Source organism: Chinchilla lanigera, unplaced genomic scaffold (genome assembly GCF_000276665.1).
Source record: "Chinchilla lanigera isolate Chin_1 unplaced genomic scaffold, ChiLan1.0 scaffold00072, whole genome shotgun sequence".
Taxonomy (NCBI): Eukaryota; Metazoa; Chordata; class Mammalia; order Rodentia; family Chinchillidae; genus Chinchilla; species Chinchilla lanigera.
The window spans coordinates 723,837-743,297 of NW_004955473.1; the positions used below are offsets into that span (position 1 = coordinate 723,837).

General features: G+C 39.3%; 1 protein-coding gene across 2 annotated transcripts; it reads right to left on the reverse strand.

Annotated features, from left to right (window-relative positions):
* Window positions 1-1,985: 1,985 nt before the first annotated feature.
* On the reverse strand, window positions 1,986-18,862 carry Ccdc160 (coiled-coil domain containing 160). 2 transcript variants are annotated; one of them, XM_005401203.2, is made up of 3 exons: window positions 18,551-18,862; window positions 17,248-17,293; window positions 1,986-3,021 (listed from the first exon to the last, which is right to left on the reverse strand). In XM_005401203.2, the coding sequence occupies exon 3, from the start codon at window positions 2,995-2,997 to the stop codon at window positions 2,026-2,028; it is 972 nt and encodes a 323-aa protein (XP_005401260.1). In that variant the 5' UTR covers window positions 2,998-3,021; window positions 17,248-17,293; window positions 18,551-18,862; the 3' UTR covers window positions 1,986-2,025. The 2 variants fall into 2 exon arrangements, with proteins under 2 accessions (XP_005401260.1, XP_005401259.1); XM_005401202.2 differs by lacking the exons at window positions 17,248-17,293; window positions 18,551-18,862 and adding an exon at window positions 13,065-13,096.
* Between the last annotated feature and the right edge of the window lie 599 nt (window positions 18,863-19,461).

Sequence of the window (19,461 nt, forward strand, 5' to 3'; positions counted from 1 at the left end):
GGCTTAATACAATGTGAACTATTTTAACCATCTAGGTAGCGTTTAGGGAATGAGTCTTTATGGGTCAATTTCAGGGATGGTTAAGGACGGCAGTGAATCGAATAGAGCAAAGAGTCCCCACTTTTTGCTCTTGTGCCTAGACCCTTGGTAGATGCCAGTGACCACCACCAACTTGGAAGTCATCTCCCTCTTTGAGGCACACGGCCAGGGCCAGTGTTAAGTTTATGAGGACTAAATCAGAAAACTCCAAAGAGTTCTACCTTCCAGGGGAGCTCAATCTCAGCTGCCCCGCCCAGTCCTGCTCAGTCTGCAAGTCAGCTTAGTTTATTTTCATTCAGTGCCTTCCCTAATCCTGATGAGTAAGGAGAAGAAATGACCCCATTTACTCACTCTGCTGATTTATTATTGACACAGTATTTGGAGATGTCAAAACTATCCAAAGAGCCTGTTTATACTTCCTTTGAAAGGGATATCTGCAAAGTAGGTCCCCTAAGATATTATAACTGACTGCACCTGATGCCACAATTTTATTTCATTACAGGTACAGTTATAGTTGAGTATTAACTCACTGAGGTGAAACAACTGAGCATTAAAATGGTTTACTTTTAAAAATTTTTTCATACTAGGAATCAAACTCAGGACCTTGCCCTTGCCAGGCAGGCGCTGTGCGGCTGAGCTACATCTTCAGCCCCTCAAATGTTTAAGAGACAAGGTTTTGCTATATTACCCAGCCTGGCCCCGAACTCCAGAGCTCAAGCAATCCTCCCACCTCAGCCTCCTAAGAAGTTGGGACTACAGGTGTCTGCGACCACGCCTAGCTCTGAATAGAATCTTGAGCACAGTTCTGCTCCCTCGGTTTACAGATGAGGACTTTTATGGCTGGAAGGCTAATTAACTAGTTAATCGAGGGCAGGTACTAGGAAGCAAGTGTCCTGGCTCCCAGTTTGGGAAAGTTCGCATCAGGGTAGATACCTAAAGCCCGAGAGTTGTGTAGTCTGTGATTACATTTAGTTAGTTGAGCTTTAAAACACCATGCACATAGAACTCTGATTATACGAAATCTTGACGATACAAACAAATAAAAAGAATCACCTGCCCCATCACTTCCACCATAGGATGGAGGCAGTATATTTCTACTCTAAGTATAAAACAAATTGTCATTGCCTGAGTCCCTTACAGTGCCATGTGACCATATAAATCAAGCCAGCTCAGCAAAAGTTTACCTAGATGACATCCAACACCCTTCACTACAGTCCTAGCCTGATGATATAAGCCAGGCAAAGAGCTTAGGAATTCCCCCCCGCCCCGCCCCCAGTTCAATTTGGGAAGACCTTTGTAACATCGCCCCTTGCTGGTCAACATGAGAAAATGCAAAAGCCACTGCCCACCAAAGCAGGTCTCTTAGGCAAGTTGCAGCAATATCTCTCAGTCCTCTTCTAGTCTATGGGAATAGTGGCCAGGCCAAAGGAGAAAGCAAAAGGAAAACAACAAGGAGGAGAAAAAACTGCATTTTTCCTGAGGTGTTTACATGTTCCCAATTAAGGTTAGACCCCAAAGAAAGCAGCTACATTTTAGGTATCCCATTGAGTTAGAACAGGGAGCTACAAGAGTCACAGACATATCCTATGCTTATACACCTAAACAAGATTTTCATTGTTAACATCAATGAACACAAATGGGAAAATATTCGTGGGTCAGGAACATATTGCTCACTAGATCACAAAATGACTGTTGATTTGTACTCATAAATGTCCTGGCCAATGACTATGTGTTTTTGAGTAAAATATATATTTACGTGTATATAAAAAGATTTCTGAAACTTCATTTACACTTGGAGCTTCTCAATGAGTTCATTAGAAAGAAAACACAGTAACTTTGTAGTTTACATCTATATGTTTTACAGATCCGCTGATTCAGCAAAAGTGAAAATTATATTCTATTACGTACATTTCGGGTAATACACAAAATAGTACAATAGACATTGGTTTGGCTCAGTAACTTGCCTGATGAAAGGCTTTATTCAATTTAGAGCTCCTCAGAAAAGTCATCAAAGGTACTTGATGAACCGACCACCGAAGCACAGTGTTTTCGGAGCAACTCCAGGGCTCTGTTGTTTCTTGCCTGCAGGGTTTTCTCAGCTGTCACTTCATTCTTGATGGCATTTAACTCACCACGAATCTTTTCCACCTCGACTTCATAGCACAATTTCATTTCTTCTTTCAGGAGTGCCTTTCGGAGTTCGGTTTGACGCTTTAGCTTCTGAACTTTCTTTTTTAAATCTCGGTTCTCTAGGTCCAATTTGTAGATGGCCTCTTTGGCTTCTTTGAGTTCTTCAGTTAAGTTTTCAGCATCTATTGCTTTTTCATGCAGGTCATTTCTTAAGGCTTGAAGTTCCCAGGCCATTTTCAAATCATCAGTCTCTGTTTCTTCAAAATTTAGGGATTTTGTAGAGCCTTCTTTTTTGGAGTCCAAAAATTCTTTTTCGGTCTTATCAAATTCTTCTTCTATTTCTCTGTATTTCTTATTGACTTCCTCCAGTTCTTCATTCAAAAGGCTCAGGCTAAGTTTTGGGGACATTTGTTCGGTCAGTTTCTTCTCTGTATCTTGTTGTGATACAGTTGGGAATTCTTTTTCGTACCAGGCAGATGGTTGTCCGATTCCGTTAAAACTTTCTTTGCTCACAACATCCACATTAAGTGATTCACAGGAGGCAGAATTTGTGACTGCTACATTCTTTGACATGTTAATCCCTCTGTCTCTTAAATTTGATTCTTGTTCTCTTTGATTTAGCTGGGAAATGTATTCTTTCCCCTTAAATTCATCTTCTTCTTGAAACTTTCTACTGGAGACATTATAAATCCCTTCCACTTTCTTGATCTTACCTACAGCTGTGTGTTCAGAGGAAGTTTTAGCCTGGGAAGCCTCTTCTAGAACATCCTTTGCATTAACCAGAGGCACAAACGTCTTTTCCTTCCACGGTTTTCCTTGAGTATCCATTTCTTTAGGCTCCTCTTCCAGTTCCTGAAAAACACAATTTAGAATCAAGACACATTATTTACTCTGGCAGAAAGAACTTAGAACTAATAATGCTTGCTCAACAACAAAGGGACTTCAACGCTTGAGGGCTGGCTCTCCCTTTAACTCAGAAGTGGTATGGGCCTCAGTTTCCTCATTTAGAAATTGAAAGAGCTGAACTACCTAAGTTCTGCAGACAATTCTAGCTTTGAAATTTTTCCATCCTATAAATGAACCAGCAAGTTAGCACATTTGGTTGTTCATTTTAGACAAAATAATTCTATGAGAAAGCAATTGTACCTATGAAAACAGCTTTGAAATCATGAGTGATTTGAAATTAATCAGCTAATGCTAATACCTGTATTTTCAGTGTGTCCAATTTTTCCTATGTCTTTTGGATAGAACTAATATTGAGTCATTCCTTAAAGTGAGTAAAACATTGGGGCTTAATGTAATGTGAGTTGCTTTTGGTAAAGTATACTAGGAAGATATCCTTATGACTAACTGCCAAATGTCCTTCTGCCTTGACCTATAAATTCTTGCTATTGCAGTCTTGAGTTTTGCTTTTAAGCAAGACTGCCAAGTGTAGAGAATGCTATCCACTTTGACAGCAATTTCAGGATGAGAACCTAATGTTAACAATTGAAAATATTAATGGCATCAAATGTGTTTTTCTCAAGATATTGACTCTGAGCTGAGTGCGGTTTTCAGGGGAAAACATTATACTAAAACAAAACTGGTATATAAAGTTATAAAACTTAGAGGAGGATTATTTGGTTTTAAAAAGAGCCTTCCCCATTCAAAGAGAATCATTAACATACAGCTTTCTCAAAGCTTGGAAATATTTGATTAGTAACTCCTCTGCAGGAGGACAGAAAGAAGGATCCAAGGAACATATCTAGGGGCTAATGAGCACCTGAAGTAACCAAGTGGGTAACTGCAATTACCCTGAAAGAGTGAGAAGGATGGGGTCATTGACCCAAAAACTCCACAAGAAGACTCCTTGAATTGATTGACAAATTCAGCAGTGTAGCTGGAAACAAAGTCAACACCCAAAAATCAACAGCATTCCTATACACACAGCATTCCTGTATACACACAACAGACAGAGTGAGAGAGAAATTAAGGAAACCATATCTTTCACAACAGCATCTAAGAAATTGAAATATATAGAAATCTATCTAACAAAAGAAGTAAATGATCTATTCAGTGAAAACTACAGTACTCTGAAAAAAGAGATGGAAGCAGAGTTCAATAAATGGAAAAACATTCCTTGCTCATGGATAGGAAGAACCAATACTGTGAAAATGGCATTACTGCCAAAATTGTTGTACAGATTCAATGTAATTCCCATTAAACTACCATCAGCATACCTCACAGATCTTGAGAAAACATGCCTTAAATTCATCTGGAACCAGAAGAGACCCACAATAGCAAAGGCAATCCTGGGCAACAAAGGCAAGTCACGTGGAATCACAATCCCTGACCTGAAATTATACTACAAGGCTACTGTTATGAAGTCAACATGATACTGGCAAAAAAAAGACCAGAGGATCAATGGAACAGACTGGAAGAAACAGCCACAACCAAAAAACACACTCAGCCACCTAATCTTTGACAAAGGGGCCAAACAAACTCACTGAAAGAAAGATAGCCTCTTTAGTAAATGGTGCTGGAAAAATTGGCTTGCCACCTACCAAAGACTGAAAATAGACACAAGTCTATCACCATGCACCAAACTCAAGTCAAAATGGATCACAGATCTCAATATTAAAACAGAAACACTAATCTATTGGAAGAGAAAATAGGTAAAAACCTTGAAGACATAGCGGTAGGCAGAGAGTTCATGAACAAAAACCAAACTGCACTGGAAATACTTCAAAGGATCAGCAACTGGGATCTCATCCTACTGAAAAGTTTCTGCACATCTAAATAAATCGCTAGCAGAGTAAAAAGAAAACCCATAAATTAGGAAAAAATTTCAGCTGACTGTCCCTCAGACAAAGGTCTTCTATCTAGAACATATAAAGAATTAAAAAACATCAGCCCCAGTGAGCCACTCTGGTGCCTCCCCGACTACTGTGTGAGGCACGTGGATCCCTGGACAGCTTCTGGGGCCTTGGTGGTCACTGAGAGAGCAACTCACATCCTGCCCTGGAAGCTCAGCTGAAACCTGAACATAGTCAGCAGCCTTGGGGAGCTCACCCTCACCCCTCCACTTCCAGTGTGGGAAGCAGGCTCTCTCCTGGGCAATATCTGAAGCCTCAGTGAACTCAACCTTCATCCTCCCTACTCTTGTGGAAGCTGGACCGAAACCCAGACAGTCTCAGAAATGCCGGCAAGCCTCCCCCGCCCTTCCCACATACTCCTGGGAGCCAATTGAATGCAAGAAAGGTTGGGAGCATCTGGGACTCCAACTTGCCACCACTCACCAGCACAGGAGCTGCACTGAGCATTGTGGATCTTCAGACTCTCGCCCTGCCACTCACACACAATCAGGACAGTGAGACTGCACTCCAGGGAGCCTCTGGATCTTCAAAAATGACAAAATGAAGGAGCAAAATGCAATCCCAGAACTCCACATCACCCAAAACAAGTCCAGGAGACATCAACATAGAAGAGCCTGGAAGTCATACACCAGAAATTTTCTAAAATGATAGCAATGGAAGTAAAGAAAGAAGTCTATCAAGCCATAGAAGAAATCAGATCAGAAATAATGTCTCAGGTAAGAATTGAAATAACAACAATAATGAAAGAAATGTTCAGCATATCCAAAGATGACAAGGATAAGAAAATAGAAGAGGATAGACAACTCATGGAAAACTTCAGGGAACAATATAGAAAAGAACTAGAACTAGAAGGTATGAAACATAAGCAAACAGAGATCCAGGAAATTAAAAATTCCATTGAAAGCTGGCAAAACTGCCTGAACGAAGCTGAAGATACACTTTCAGACCTTGAAGACAGCATTGCCACTAATAAACATGAATGGCAGGATCTCTTAAAAACAACAAGGAACCAGGAAATAGCAATTCAACAACTGCAAGACGAAGCAAAGAGAAACAATGTCAGATTAATAGGTATTAATACATTGCAGGTGCAAACACAAATGACATAAAAAGACTATTTGTAGAAATAATAGCAGAAAATTTCCCAGGCATGGAAAAAGGATCAGACATCCAGATGAGTGAAGTATATAGAACTCCAGTTAATCCTAACGAAAATAAATATACACCCAGACATACAGTGATCAACATCCTGGAAACTCAACAAAAGCTCAGAATATTAAAAGCTGCTAGAGAAAAGAAACAGATCACTTATGAAGGAAAGCCTATCAGAATCATGGTAGACTTTTCAACACAAACCATCAAGGCAAGAAGATCTTCGAGTGAAGTATTTCAGGTGCTAAAAGAAAACAACTTCCAACACAGACTGACATACCCTGCAAAACTATCTCTCCAATTTAATGGAGAAATAAAATATTTTCATGGTAAAGAACAACTGAAGAAATTCATGAGTGCCAAAACAATCCAACAAGGAGTACTAAAAGATACTCTAGAATGAGATAAAACAGGCTGCAACTTCAAGAATAACAACAGAAAGGAACCACCAAGCAGAGCAAGCAATAAAACAGAGGGAAAAAGGAGGATCCAACAGCAGGAAAATAGCATGACAAACATAAGCCAGTACATATCAATTATAACCATCAATGTAAATGGTCTCAATGCACCAACCAAAAGAAGCAGACTAGCAGAGTGGATTAGGAAACAAGAAACACATTTAACTCAAAAGGAAATTCATAGACTGAAAGTCAAAGGATGGAAAACAATACTCCATGTGACAGGAACCCAGAAAAAAGCAGATGTAGCTATTCTGTTTGCAGACAATGTGAACTTCAAAGCAAGAACAATCAAAAGAGATAAAGAAGGTCACTAGATATTTGTGAAGGGGAAGCTTCAAGAGGAAGAGGTAACAATCATAAACATCTATGCACCAAATATATGAGCATCCACCTATATAAGACAAACTCTAGCTGACATGAAAAATGAAATAAGTAGCAACACAATCATAACAGGGGACTTTAATACATCGTCACAAAGAGATAGATCAACGAGACAAAAAAAATTGGGAAAGAAATAACAGAACTTAAGCAAATGTGTGAACATATGGACTTAGTAGACTTTTACAGACTGTTCCACCCAACAGCATCAGAATAAACATTCTTCTCAGCTGCACATGAGACGTTCTCTCAAACATAGAACATGTTAAAATGCAAAGGAATTGAAATGATCCCATGCATACTATCAGACCGTAGTGCAATGAAATTGGAAATTAATGACAAAAGAAAACACAAAAATTCCATTAACAGTTGGAAGTTACATAATATCCTCCTGAACAACCAATGAATCACAGATGAAATCAAAGTAGAGGTTAAACACTATTTACAAACAAACGAAAATGTACATACAACCAACAGGAACCTGTGGGATGCAATGACAGCAGACCTCAGAGGGAAATTTATAGTGGTGAACTCCCACCTCAGGAAAACAGAACAATCACAAATAAACAATCTTATGCTGCACCTCAAGATTCTAGAGAAAGAAGAGCAAGTCACACACAGAGCCCAAAGAAGACAGGAAATTATAAAGCTCAGAGCAGAAATTAACACAATGGAGACTAAAAAACAATACAAAGAATTAATGAATCAAAGAGTTGGTTCTTTGAAAGAATAAATAAAATAGATAAACCCCTAGCCAAGCTTATCAAATAAAGGAAAGAAAAATTGAAATACACGCAATAGGAATGAAAGGGGTGAAATCACTACAGAGCCTGGAGAAATTCAGAAGATCATCAATACCTACTTTGAAAATCTTTACTATCATAGGATGGAAAGCACAGAGGAAATGGACAGATTTCTAGATACATCTGAGTTACCAAAGCTGCATGAAGAACATATAAAAATCCTAAATAACTCAATATCACTCAATGAAATTGAGACTGTAATTAAAAACTTGCCAATGAGGAAAAGTCCGTGTCCTGAGGGATTCACAGCTGAATTTTACAAGAAATTTAGGGAAGAGTTAACACCAATTCTTCTCAAACTCGTTAATGAAATTGAAAGGGAAGGAATTCTCCCCAACCCACTCCTGGAGGCAAGTGTTATCCTGATACCAAAAGCAGAGAAAGACCCAACATAAAGAGAAAACTACAGGCCAATCTCCTTAATGAATATAGATGGAAAAATTCTCAGTAAAATACTAGCAAACAGAATACAACAAATCATCAAGAAGATTGTACACCATGACCAAGAGGGATTCATACCAGGAACGCAGGGATGACTCAATATACACAAATCAATTAATGTAACACACCATCAATAGAGCCAAGGACAAAAATCTCATGATCATCTCCATCAATGCAGAAAAATCCTCTGATAAATTCCAGCACTCATTCATGTTGAAAAACGTACAGAAAATAGGAATAAATGGCCTTTACCTCAAGCTGATCAAAGCCATCTATGATAAACCAACAGCTAACATCATACTAAATGGTCAAAATTGAAAGCTTTCACTTTAAAATCAGGAGCAAGACAAGGAGGCCCACTGTCACCACTCTTATTCAATGTAGTTCTGGAAATATTAGCTAGAGCAATTAGAAAAGAGAGAAATAAAAGGAATAAAGATTGGAAAGAAGTGAAGCTGTCATTATTCACAGATGACATGACACTCTACATAGAAGACCCCAAAAACTCTACCAAAAGGCTCAAGGATTTAATAACCAAATTCAGTAGCATAACTGGATACAAAGTTAACACTCAAAAGTCAATAGCATTCCTGTGCACAAGTAACAATGAGACTGAGAGAAATTAGGGAAACCACGCCTTTCATAATAGCATCTAAAAAGATGAAATAATGAGGAATCAATCTAACAAAAGTAGTAAAAGATCTATACAGTGAAAATTATAGTACTCTGAAGAAAGAGATCAAAGAGGATATCAGAAAATGGAAAGATATTCCTTGCTCATGGATAGGAAGAGCCAACATTGTGAAAATGGCCATACTCCCAAAATTGTTGTATATTTTCAATGCAATCCCAATTAAAATACCATAAATATACCTCACAGATCTAGAGAAAACATTCTTAATGTTCATCTGGAACCAGAAGAGGCCTAGAATAGCAAAAGCAATCTTGAAAAACAAAGGAAAGGCAGGAGGCATCATAATTCCTGACTTAAAATTATCTTACAAAGCTACTGTGATAAAATCAGCATGGTACTGGCACAACAACATACCTGAAGATCAGTGGAATAGATTAGAAGATACAGATACAAATGCAAACACACTCAGTCACCGACAAAGTGGCCAAGCTTGTTCAATGGAAGGAGGATAGCCTCTTTAATAAATGGTGCTGGAAAAACTGGCTTTCCACATGCCAAAGAATAAAACTAGACCCATGTTTTTCACCATGCCCTACATTAAATTCAAAATGGATCAAAGATCTAAATATTAAAACAGAAACACTAAATTTGTTGGAAAAGAAAGTAGGTAAAAATCTTGACAATATTGGGGTAGGCAGAGAGTTCATGAACAAAAACCAAACTGCATGGCAAATACTTCAAAGAATCAACAACTGGGATCTTATCTTATTGAAAAGTTTTTGCACATGTAAAGAAATCACCAATAAAGTAAAAAGAAAACGCATGAATTAGGAAAAAATTTTAGCCAGCTGCCCCTCCGACAAAGGGCTTCTATCTAGGACATATAAAGAATTTTAAAAAGTTAGGCCCCCCAAATTCAAAGTCCTAATCCAAAAATGGGTATCTCAGATGAATACACACTTCTCTAATGAAGAGATACTAATGGCAAATAGATACATGACAAAATGTTCAACATCATTACTCATTCAAGAAATGCAAATTGTAACAACACTGAGATTCCATCTCACCCCAGAAAGAGTGGCTATCATCAAGAAATCAACCATAACAAATCATGGAGAGACTGTGGGGAGAAAGTAACCCTACTCCACTGCTGGTGGGAGTGTAGATTGGTGAAACCACTGTGGAAGTCAGTTTGGAGATCCTCATAAACCTAGGATTGGAAGTCCCATTTAACCCAGCTAGTCCCCTTCTAGGTATTTTCCCAGAAGAATTAAAGACATCATACCACAGGGATATATGTGCACCCATGTTTACAGCAGCACAATTTGTTATAGCTAAATCTTGGAAACAACCCAGATGCCCATCCACTGAGGAATGGATCACAAAGATGGGATATTTTTATACAATGGAGTATTACTCAGCTATTTAAAAAGATAAACTCGAAGCTTTTGTAGATAAATGGATGCAACTAGAGACCATACTCTTAAGTGAAATAAATTGGACCCACATGTGTAAACATTATATTGTCTCCTTGGTGTACGAACCTGAAAGACTAGGTAAAACTGAAAACGTACAATAGATGATAGGAAAGGGAAAGAAATTGCTCCAAGGAAGGAACGACTGGGATGAGGGAAAGAAGAAAAAAGAAGGAAGGAAGGAAAACATAAATATATATATGAATAGCTGGGATGACTCTATTGCTGTTGTCTGATGGTGTATTGAAATGAACAGTTAATGCTCACAATTTTTTATGCTCTGATCAACTTTGAGTGCTCGTGTCTGGTGGTCTGAGCAACTGATTTGAAGGTAACAATATGCAGTGGAATTACAATGGTGAACTCCTACCATCTGGTCTAGTGAAACTCTGTATCATCTCTAATGCTTTACTGAAGAATTATTTTCTTATTCTCTTTAATGGTTTGAGCAATCTTTCATTTTTACATCTGGTAATCTGTGCAATGTAATTGTGGATAGCTGCATGTAATGTAACAACCACTATTGATTTGTATTATTTTGTCTTGAGACCCTGTGTCACTTTGAATGTTCTTGCTTTGATTTGTTTATGTTCATGACACTGGTATGCTGCTACTGTTCTATTTTTTTGTTTGTTTGCTTCTCATTTAGTACTCTCTTTAAAATAAAAAAAAATCACATCAGGACCCCCACATTCAAAGACCCATTCCAAGAATCGGCGTCTGAGGTGAACACACACTTCTCAGATAAAGAAATACAAATGGCAATAAATACATGAGAAAATTTTCAACATCATTAGTCATTTGAGAAATACAAATTAAAGCAACACTGAGATTTCATCTCACCCCAGTAGGAATGGCTAGCATTAAGAATTCAACCAATAACAAATGCTGGCGAGGTTGTGGAGAAAGAGGAACTTTTCTCCACTGCTGGTGGGAATGCAGATTGGTGAAACCACTGTGGAAATCAGTTTGGAGATTCCTCAGCAAACTGGGACTAGAGGTCCCAAAACCCAGCTATTCCCCTTCTGGATATTTTCCCAGAAAATCTGAGAGCATCATATCACAACAATATATGTGCACCTATGCTTAAAGGAGCACAATTTGTAATTGCTAATTTGTGGAAGCAACCCAAATGTCCATCCACTGTGGAATGAATAAAAACATTGCAGTACTCTTATATAATGGAATATTACTCAGCTATAAAGAAAGATAAACTCAAGTCTTTTACAAGTAAATGGTCACAACTAGAGACCATACTCATATGTGAAATAAACCAGACCTCCATGTGTAAGCAATGTATTGTCTCAGTAATGTAAGAACCTGAAAGAGTGAATAAAAATTAGGAGGTATGACAGACATTGTGAAATGAAAGGAAAATGCTCAAATGTAAAGAGCAGGTGGTGTGAGGGAACAGAGGAAAGAAAGAAGGGGAAATTATGTATATATGTATATACAGGATAACTATCATAGTTGTACTACTGATTCTATCGCTTTACTGAAAGGAACAGTTAATGGTTAATTATTTCATCAGTCTTGCATGTCTCTATTTGTTTTCCTGAGAAACCATTTTGAAGATAATACAACAACCATTATTAGTTGCCTAACACTTTGTCTGTAACTCTGTATTGCTTGTATTATTCTTATGCCATTTTGTAAGTGGATGTCTGTTTGTTAATATGTTTTCCTTCTTTTATTTTTAAAATAAATTTTTAAAAAGGGATGGGATCATTGTGCTCATTCTGCACATTAGTTTACTGTAATATATTTGTAGCATCACTGCTGAGAAACATCAAAGTGTTCTTGCATCTCTTTTACCTATGTACACAAGTATAATTTTCTCCTGGTAGTGAGACATAGTAAGTGTTGTATTTTTATGTAATTTTTATTTTCTTTGATTCTTTATAGCAATTTTAGAGAATACAGAAAATTATAAAAAACAACAATGAAGGGGAAAAAATGAATCATTCTCATAATCTCATGGCCTGAGATAACTATATTTTGGTATATTTTCTTGCCAGTGTTTTCTTTTTAGCACAGAAGTCTACACAACAGATTTTTTTCCTGCTACAGGCAATGAAAGAATAAGGGAACAAGAGGAGGGATGAGGAGGCGGAGGGAAAGGAGACATGAGAGGAATAAAGATGTGCTTTGTACAGGATCCTAGTAACTCTAAGCAATGTAAACATTATATGCCATAACATGTGCTGAGACCAATAATATCAACCAGTACAAAAAAGGTGAGGGAGAACCAGAGGATGCGGGAGAAGGAGGGAAGGGAAAAGGGGTTAGAAAAATACAAGCTATAGTATGTACTTGTTACCACTCCCCAGGATGACTGTAAACTGCGTGAACTGTAAACTTGTGCTAATAAAATAAAATTGAAAAGAATAAATAATACCTATAGGCACTGAAGGTGCTTCCTCTACCCCTTCCTCATGAAAAAGCAAACAGAAGGAAAGGAGTCACTATCCCAAGTGTTCATCCCTACTGCCCATTTCTTGGCTTTGAGGAAAGAGAAAGGCACAAATTTTCTTAAAATGAAGTCTTTGGAAGTGAGTGTTCCTTGAAAGTATTCAAATGATTAGTTCAAAAAGAATAAGCCAATCTTTACCAAGGTTTAGTCAAAAGAAGGAAAAAGTATAGTCAATCAGATCATAGTGATAAAGTCAGACATAAAATTGACAGTATGTATTTACCATCCGTTGGCACCTCCTCTCCTTTCTCTTGAGATAACTCTTCCTGCCTTTGAGCATTCTATTCATCACAATCCAGAAGTATTTATGATCTATCTTTTCTTAAAGGGGAAGATTACCATAATCTGGTTTCCTCCCTCTCCAGAATTATGAACACAAATGAGTACAAAATATTAATAGCAGTCATAAAAGGACACAGACAGAGGAGAAGCGGGCAATGCTATTTGTCAGTAACATTTTTAGCAGTTAAATTTTTGCCTATTCTGTAAAGGATTAAAATGCCCCTAACCAGGTCACAATACCAGGGAAAGTATGATTCCTTCTGTGTGCTGTCAAATTCGGTGTGAAAGACATGGGTAGGGTGGATCAGGAACAAGGTAAGCACAGGAGCAAGTAAGGTGAGGCCACTCATGTTGTACATGAAGACAGCAGTAATGAAAAACCTGGAAGGTCTAGTTGGTAATTATATTTAGGTATATTTAGGAGTTAACATAGACAACTCTCTGCGTTAATAATTTCACTCATTGAAAAAATGACTCGTGTCCAACTTTCCCATGAATGACTGGGGACACACACACACACACACACACACTGCCTTTCTTCCTGAGTTTCCATAGTTTCCATACCCAGTTTTCCTGGGTATCTAGAAGAAAATGCTATTTCAGCAAGCCCTCTAAAGGCAGTGCTTTCCCACAGAAGTGAGAAGGGTCCAGCTCTTTTCTAAATGAGGCTCAGTGAAATCAAGTGATTTGATCAAGGCCACACAGCCTGCAGTGGAAAAAAATTGGGATCCTATCTCCCAGGTCAGTGCTTATTCTAAAGCTGTCCTTTGTTCATCTGCTAGGTTTCATTCCATAAACTGAAAGGAAACATCCCACTTCTCTAAGAGCTTAGGTATCTTTTAAAGGGCCACAGAAAGAAAGAGGAAAAATGAAAGGGGGAGGGTAAGGAGAATTGCATGTCACATTTCAAAGGACAGAAGAGAAAGATTTGAAAAGCCTTTTGGAATTTCCCTCCTATGGCTTAAGGGCAGGGTCAAGGGGTCTCTGAGCTGCCTGCATCTCTCTCTCTCTCTTTCTCTCTCTCTCTCTCTCTGTGCGTGTCTCTGTCTCTGTCTCTCTCTCTTTCTCTCTCTCTCTTTCTCTCATTGGCAAGATAACTTTTAAGGGCGCTTTCTCAAATTTACTCACAGAGTGTGGCAAAGCCTAGACTAGGAGTAAAAGCTTCCAAGTTGCATTTTCTCTGCCAACTCCACTGTTTGTTTCTTATGCAGAACAAGTATGGCATTTGTACTTGCTGGCAAGGACAAGGAATATGCTTTAAAATAATGACATTCCTCTACTCTGGCCTAACAGCCATCTTGTTCTCAATAAACTTAACTAGGTAATTCATTGTGGCAGTAGGCAAATCAAAGCAGAAGCCATTATTGAAAGTTGAGTGTGCTCTTTCATCCAGGCAATTGTGAACATTGGTTATTATAAGTGCCTAACTAACTCAACACTGCACACTGAATAATGGAAGGGTAGGAGAAAAAGAGACCCAGGAGAAGTGAAAAATGTAAAGAAGTAAGCCAGAATACAGAGAGGAAAACAATATAAATTTGTGTAACAAAAAATAAAATAACAACAAAAAAGAAAACATTAGTGATTTTTTTTGCAGTAGCAAAGTAGTAGGATATTTTTGTGGAGTAAGGGATTTCTTGTCCCAAGAAAGTTATCTACATTTATCTAAAGAATTTGGTTGCTCATGGGCTGAGGTAGGAGAACCACTTCAACCCAGGTCTACAAAATAACTTGGGAACCACCGACAAAATGAATTGAAAATGAGTTTGTTGTGTAATACACTGTAACATAAATGTTAAGAACTAAGCAGAGTGATCATTAATTATGAATCTGTAGGTATATCATTCCATAAAAATCTTAAGTGAATGCATATCTATCCTCAAACAGCTCCAGAGAAAATAATACATTACTATTTATCATGAAAGGAGAAATCCACAGAACCATCACACTTTCTTTTTCAAGTTGAAAAGCTCCAGAATATACTTATATTAAGGTGGAGGTGAACTTTAATTATTTGTTTTCTAAAATATTTTACTTTAAATGACACGCTTTGGGGAAATCTGCTGCCATAAGTCAAAGATGTTTTCTCTGTTGCCTTATCCTATTTACCTTAGGATTTGGTTTCAAGTTTCAGGGCTATCTCTTTGCATAAATCTAAACCTATCATTATTTCAAAGACAGAAACAGTTCTGCAAAAACGCCAGAGGCCTTTTCCCACCTCCCAAGGGCCCTTGCTCTCAAACTTTGTAAACTGGGAATGATGGTTGGAAAAGGTCAGCTCCAACCCTTGTTGAGCCACCTTCTGTCACTACCCTCAGCCACTCAACTAAAGGCTTAGCTTTTAGTCACTGCCTGGGGGCAGTCAGGTGAAGACAAAGGGCCTCTCTTTACCCAAGGAATTGGCTCCCTTTATTCTTGGATGTTTTCAGTTCTCTTGACCCTCAGAAAAACTGTTCGGTCTAAATAGGAAAGAAATCTGCTACAAAGGAAGCCACACTTCACCCTCTTCTACTGACTTGCACAGCGCTGCCTGACACCAGAAGGAGGACCCAGGTGAACTCTCTGAAGTTAAATATGTTTTACTGGGAAAAGTTGTGGGAAAGAAAAGGAAATTCTAGAGAAAGGATTGTGCATGGATTATGGTTGGAAAGAAAAGACTTCAGAGGTCAGATATCTTGTGTCTCACATTTTAGAATTACTGCACTGAAGACTTCTGAGAGACTCAGATTCCTCAGTAAAATTAGAGGGAAGACAGCAATTTTACAGGCGATTATGAGAAAAGAATTAAAGTGGACATGATTTTTAGGGCCCTAGAACAATGTTTTGTTCTTTTTCAGGTTTTCCTTACCCTCCTTTCTAACAAATCAGTCAGTTAAGGGACCCAATATTTTCCAAAGATTCGTACTCCCAAGTGGCCTGCCTGAAGTCATCAGATTTCAGAAAAATTCAATTTGGAAAAAAAAAAAAAAAAAACAACTGCAGGCTCTTGTCTCGGGGTGGAGCTCAGCAGCAGAGTACGTGCGTAACATATGCAAGGCCCTAGGATCAATGTCCAGTAACATACAAAAAAGTAGGTACATTAAAGTAAGCAGAGGAACCTAAATTCCAACTTTAAATTAATTCAATCTGCATTTCCAGGGAAGAATCAGCCATGACTACCATACTCTAGTTGTTGATATGCCCAAATATCTAATGGTAAATTGACTCTATCTAAGCAATAAAGTGGTTGTCTTCCCTACCTCCCAAGATATTTGCATTTTTCACCAACAGTTTTACCAAGAAATTTCTAAAAGTCCCCGTTTTGAAAGCCACAGATAACTTCTTTGAAATATTACAGTTGGAGGAGTCTGGGGGAAGCAAGGAGGACTTTGCACTTTGACTTTTTTTTTCTGTGCTTTTAAAACATTTCCTACAGACCTTTAGCATATACATACCAACATGTTGTGATCGCCTGGCATCTTTTGTTTTCCCCACCTTGTGTCTTATTTATCTTTGTATCCCTATCACCTGACATGTAGTAACCCTTCAAGAACTTTGTTGAATGAATGATCCTTAGCTTACTTCCTGAAAAATATATAACACTTCGATTCTAATTGATATTTCTGTTGTTTTGGTTTTTGTCCTTTTGAGACAGGGTCTTGCTATGCAGTTCAGGGTGTCCTGAACTCACTTTGTAGCCCAGGCTGGTCTCGAATTTGCAACACTCCTCCTGCCTCAGCCTCCAGAGTGCTGGGATTACAGGCGTGGACCACCATGCCCAGGTCTAATTGAGGTTTTTAAAGAAAAAATATTGTTAATTTCTCCTGTAGCTGATGAAGCATTTGGAGTGACATTTTAGGGAAAGGATTATTTTGTCACCGAAGTGTATTTGGCTTAGGGACACTTTGGCTATTGGACAAATGGGCCACCAGTGGCAGAGGCAGGAGCATGCTTGTAATTAATGAGTAGGTCAAGAGCCACGTTAGCTCCGATATTTGGTGCACGTTACCTTTGCATTTTTATGAGACCTTCTTAAACAGTGCACTGAAAATGCAGATTGATACTGTGATTACAAATTTGAAGGTGTGTGCGAGGTAAGTCTCTGTCCTTAGATACAAGACTGCAGCCAATACTACTATACTTACCCTTCCTGAGCCAAAGGTCTTATACTGTGTTCTTCTCCAGCTTGAACTAAAAAAAGAAATTCCACCCTGTTAGTATAATCAGGAAGTATAAATAATCAGAATGCCCGAGCCCATGTTTATGCCTGAGATGTACACTAAAGTCACAAGTGATATGCTTAGAATATCTTTTGTCTTATTATTAATGTGCTAGACACTTAAGCGGTAGTTTTTTTCTTTTAAATTGTCAACCTGTTTTCCAACTATTATGACACTAAGTCTTCCTTCCCTGAGCAATGCCAATATCAAATGGGACAAGAAGCATGGTGACACTTTTTCCAAACCCGATATTTCCTCACTTTAAAATCTATTGGACAAATGGATGTCTGTTTGTTAAATAAATAAATTAATTAATTAATGCTATTGGACAAATGGGCCACCAGTGGCAGAGGCAGGAGCATGCTTGTAATTAATGAGTAGGTCAAGAGCCACGTTAGCTCCGATATTTGGTGCATAGATGTACTGATCCTTTGCTATTTTGTAAAATGTTGTCTGTCTGTTAGTATTTTCCTCCTTTTATTTCTAAAATAATAAAAAAAAGAGCCACGTTAGCAAAAAGCCCAAGCCTAGGTCTTGGCCCCCTTCAGTATGTAGTTGATTTGGGGAAAAAATTGAAAGGGAAGTGATCCTGAATTTTGCCTTAATCATTCAGGGTTCTAACATATGGGCCAAGTGTTTCTGTCCTGGACAAATTGTCTTCTCTATTGTTTGGCAGATAGGAAGAGGGAAGCAAAGTACTACTGAAAAATGGGTCCCCTGGATGGTTATTACCCCCCATCTTTTGTCATTAGTGTGAAATTATTCCCTACTAGAAGAAAAGATATGGAGTCACCTTAATTCTAAAGACTGAGACTTTATTCGTATGGGAGTCACATTCCTGTTACAAAGCTGTATCTTTGTATGCATAGTTCAAGGGTTTTCTCTGTGAAGGGTTACCTGAAACTCTTGTCGTCAGTGCTTCCAGCAGAGAAAAGGTGGCCTGAGTTGGGGCTCTGCTGAAGCCCCCACTGCAGGTGACATTTCCACCGCCCCAGCCTGGACCCTGTCCCTGGTGGGAGACTGGCCAGGTTTGACCCACTCCTCCTTCCATCCCACCCCACCCACTTACCCTCTTCCTTCTTCCAAAAGCTCAAAGCTCTAACGTGGGGCTCTAAAGAGAAAGGGAATCTGCAGCGGGGTCTGCCTGGCTCCCCACCCTCTTGAGCCCCAAGCCAGGGGAAGAGTGAGGAGCCCGGGGAAGCCCAGGAGTTCCCTTCTGCAGACGTACCTGGAAGTGCGGGTACGGTCTTGGGAGCTCTGTCTTCTCTTCCCTGAAGTCCGCCGCCGCTGGCAGGCGGCAGCCCCTCCTTAGGCTCTGTCCACAGCGACTTGGCCCGGCCGGCTCCGGGAAGAGCCTCTGCAGTGCAGCTCGGGCCGCACCGTTGCCTGGCAACCGGCCAGCCCGATTTAAAGGGACCCGGGCACTGGGGACTCCCTGGGCTGGTAGATTACTGCCTGTCCGGTGGTCAAAGCCTGACCAGAGCACTGAGCATGCCCGGAGGGGCGGGCACCTCAGTGGCTTCTGGCTGGCAAGAAGTAATAACACTCCTGGAGGGAAGGGGTGACAAACAGCAAGACATCCCCACCCACAGGTGGGGTCTGTGTGACTCATAAAGCCACCTGGAAACGGACTAGACGGGTGGAGAGGGAGTAGTATGGGGTTAATCCCGGGCTTCTTGTTAGTAACAGGACATTCAGGAGGTTTGCTCTGGAAGGTCACCTGGATTTGGTCCAGGGTTCCTAGCAATGTGGGAGACATTCCCCACCTCCCTACCCAACATACAGTAGGCAGGTCAACACAAGGGTTTCCTTCAGTTAACAAAACTCTGCCCTGGAGCTGTGCCCCAATGGGTGATGGGGCTTCTATCTCAGTCCACAGTCTTTACCTATTACTCGGGAATTTCTCTAAACCACTCTGGTGGCTATTGGAATGTAAAACCTATAGGGGACACAAGTTCAACAGTAAGGGGAGTGTAAAATTGTTTGCTTTTATTGGTCTCCCAAATAATCCCTTCATGCTGCAAAGTTTGCTTGCAACTTCCAGAATAAGGTTGGGTGACAAGTTCACATTTTCGTATTATATTGTTGGTTTCAATCACGGTGTTTCTTTGAACAAATAAATGATTTCAGACTTTCGAT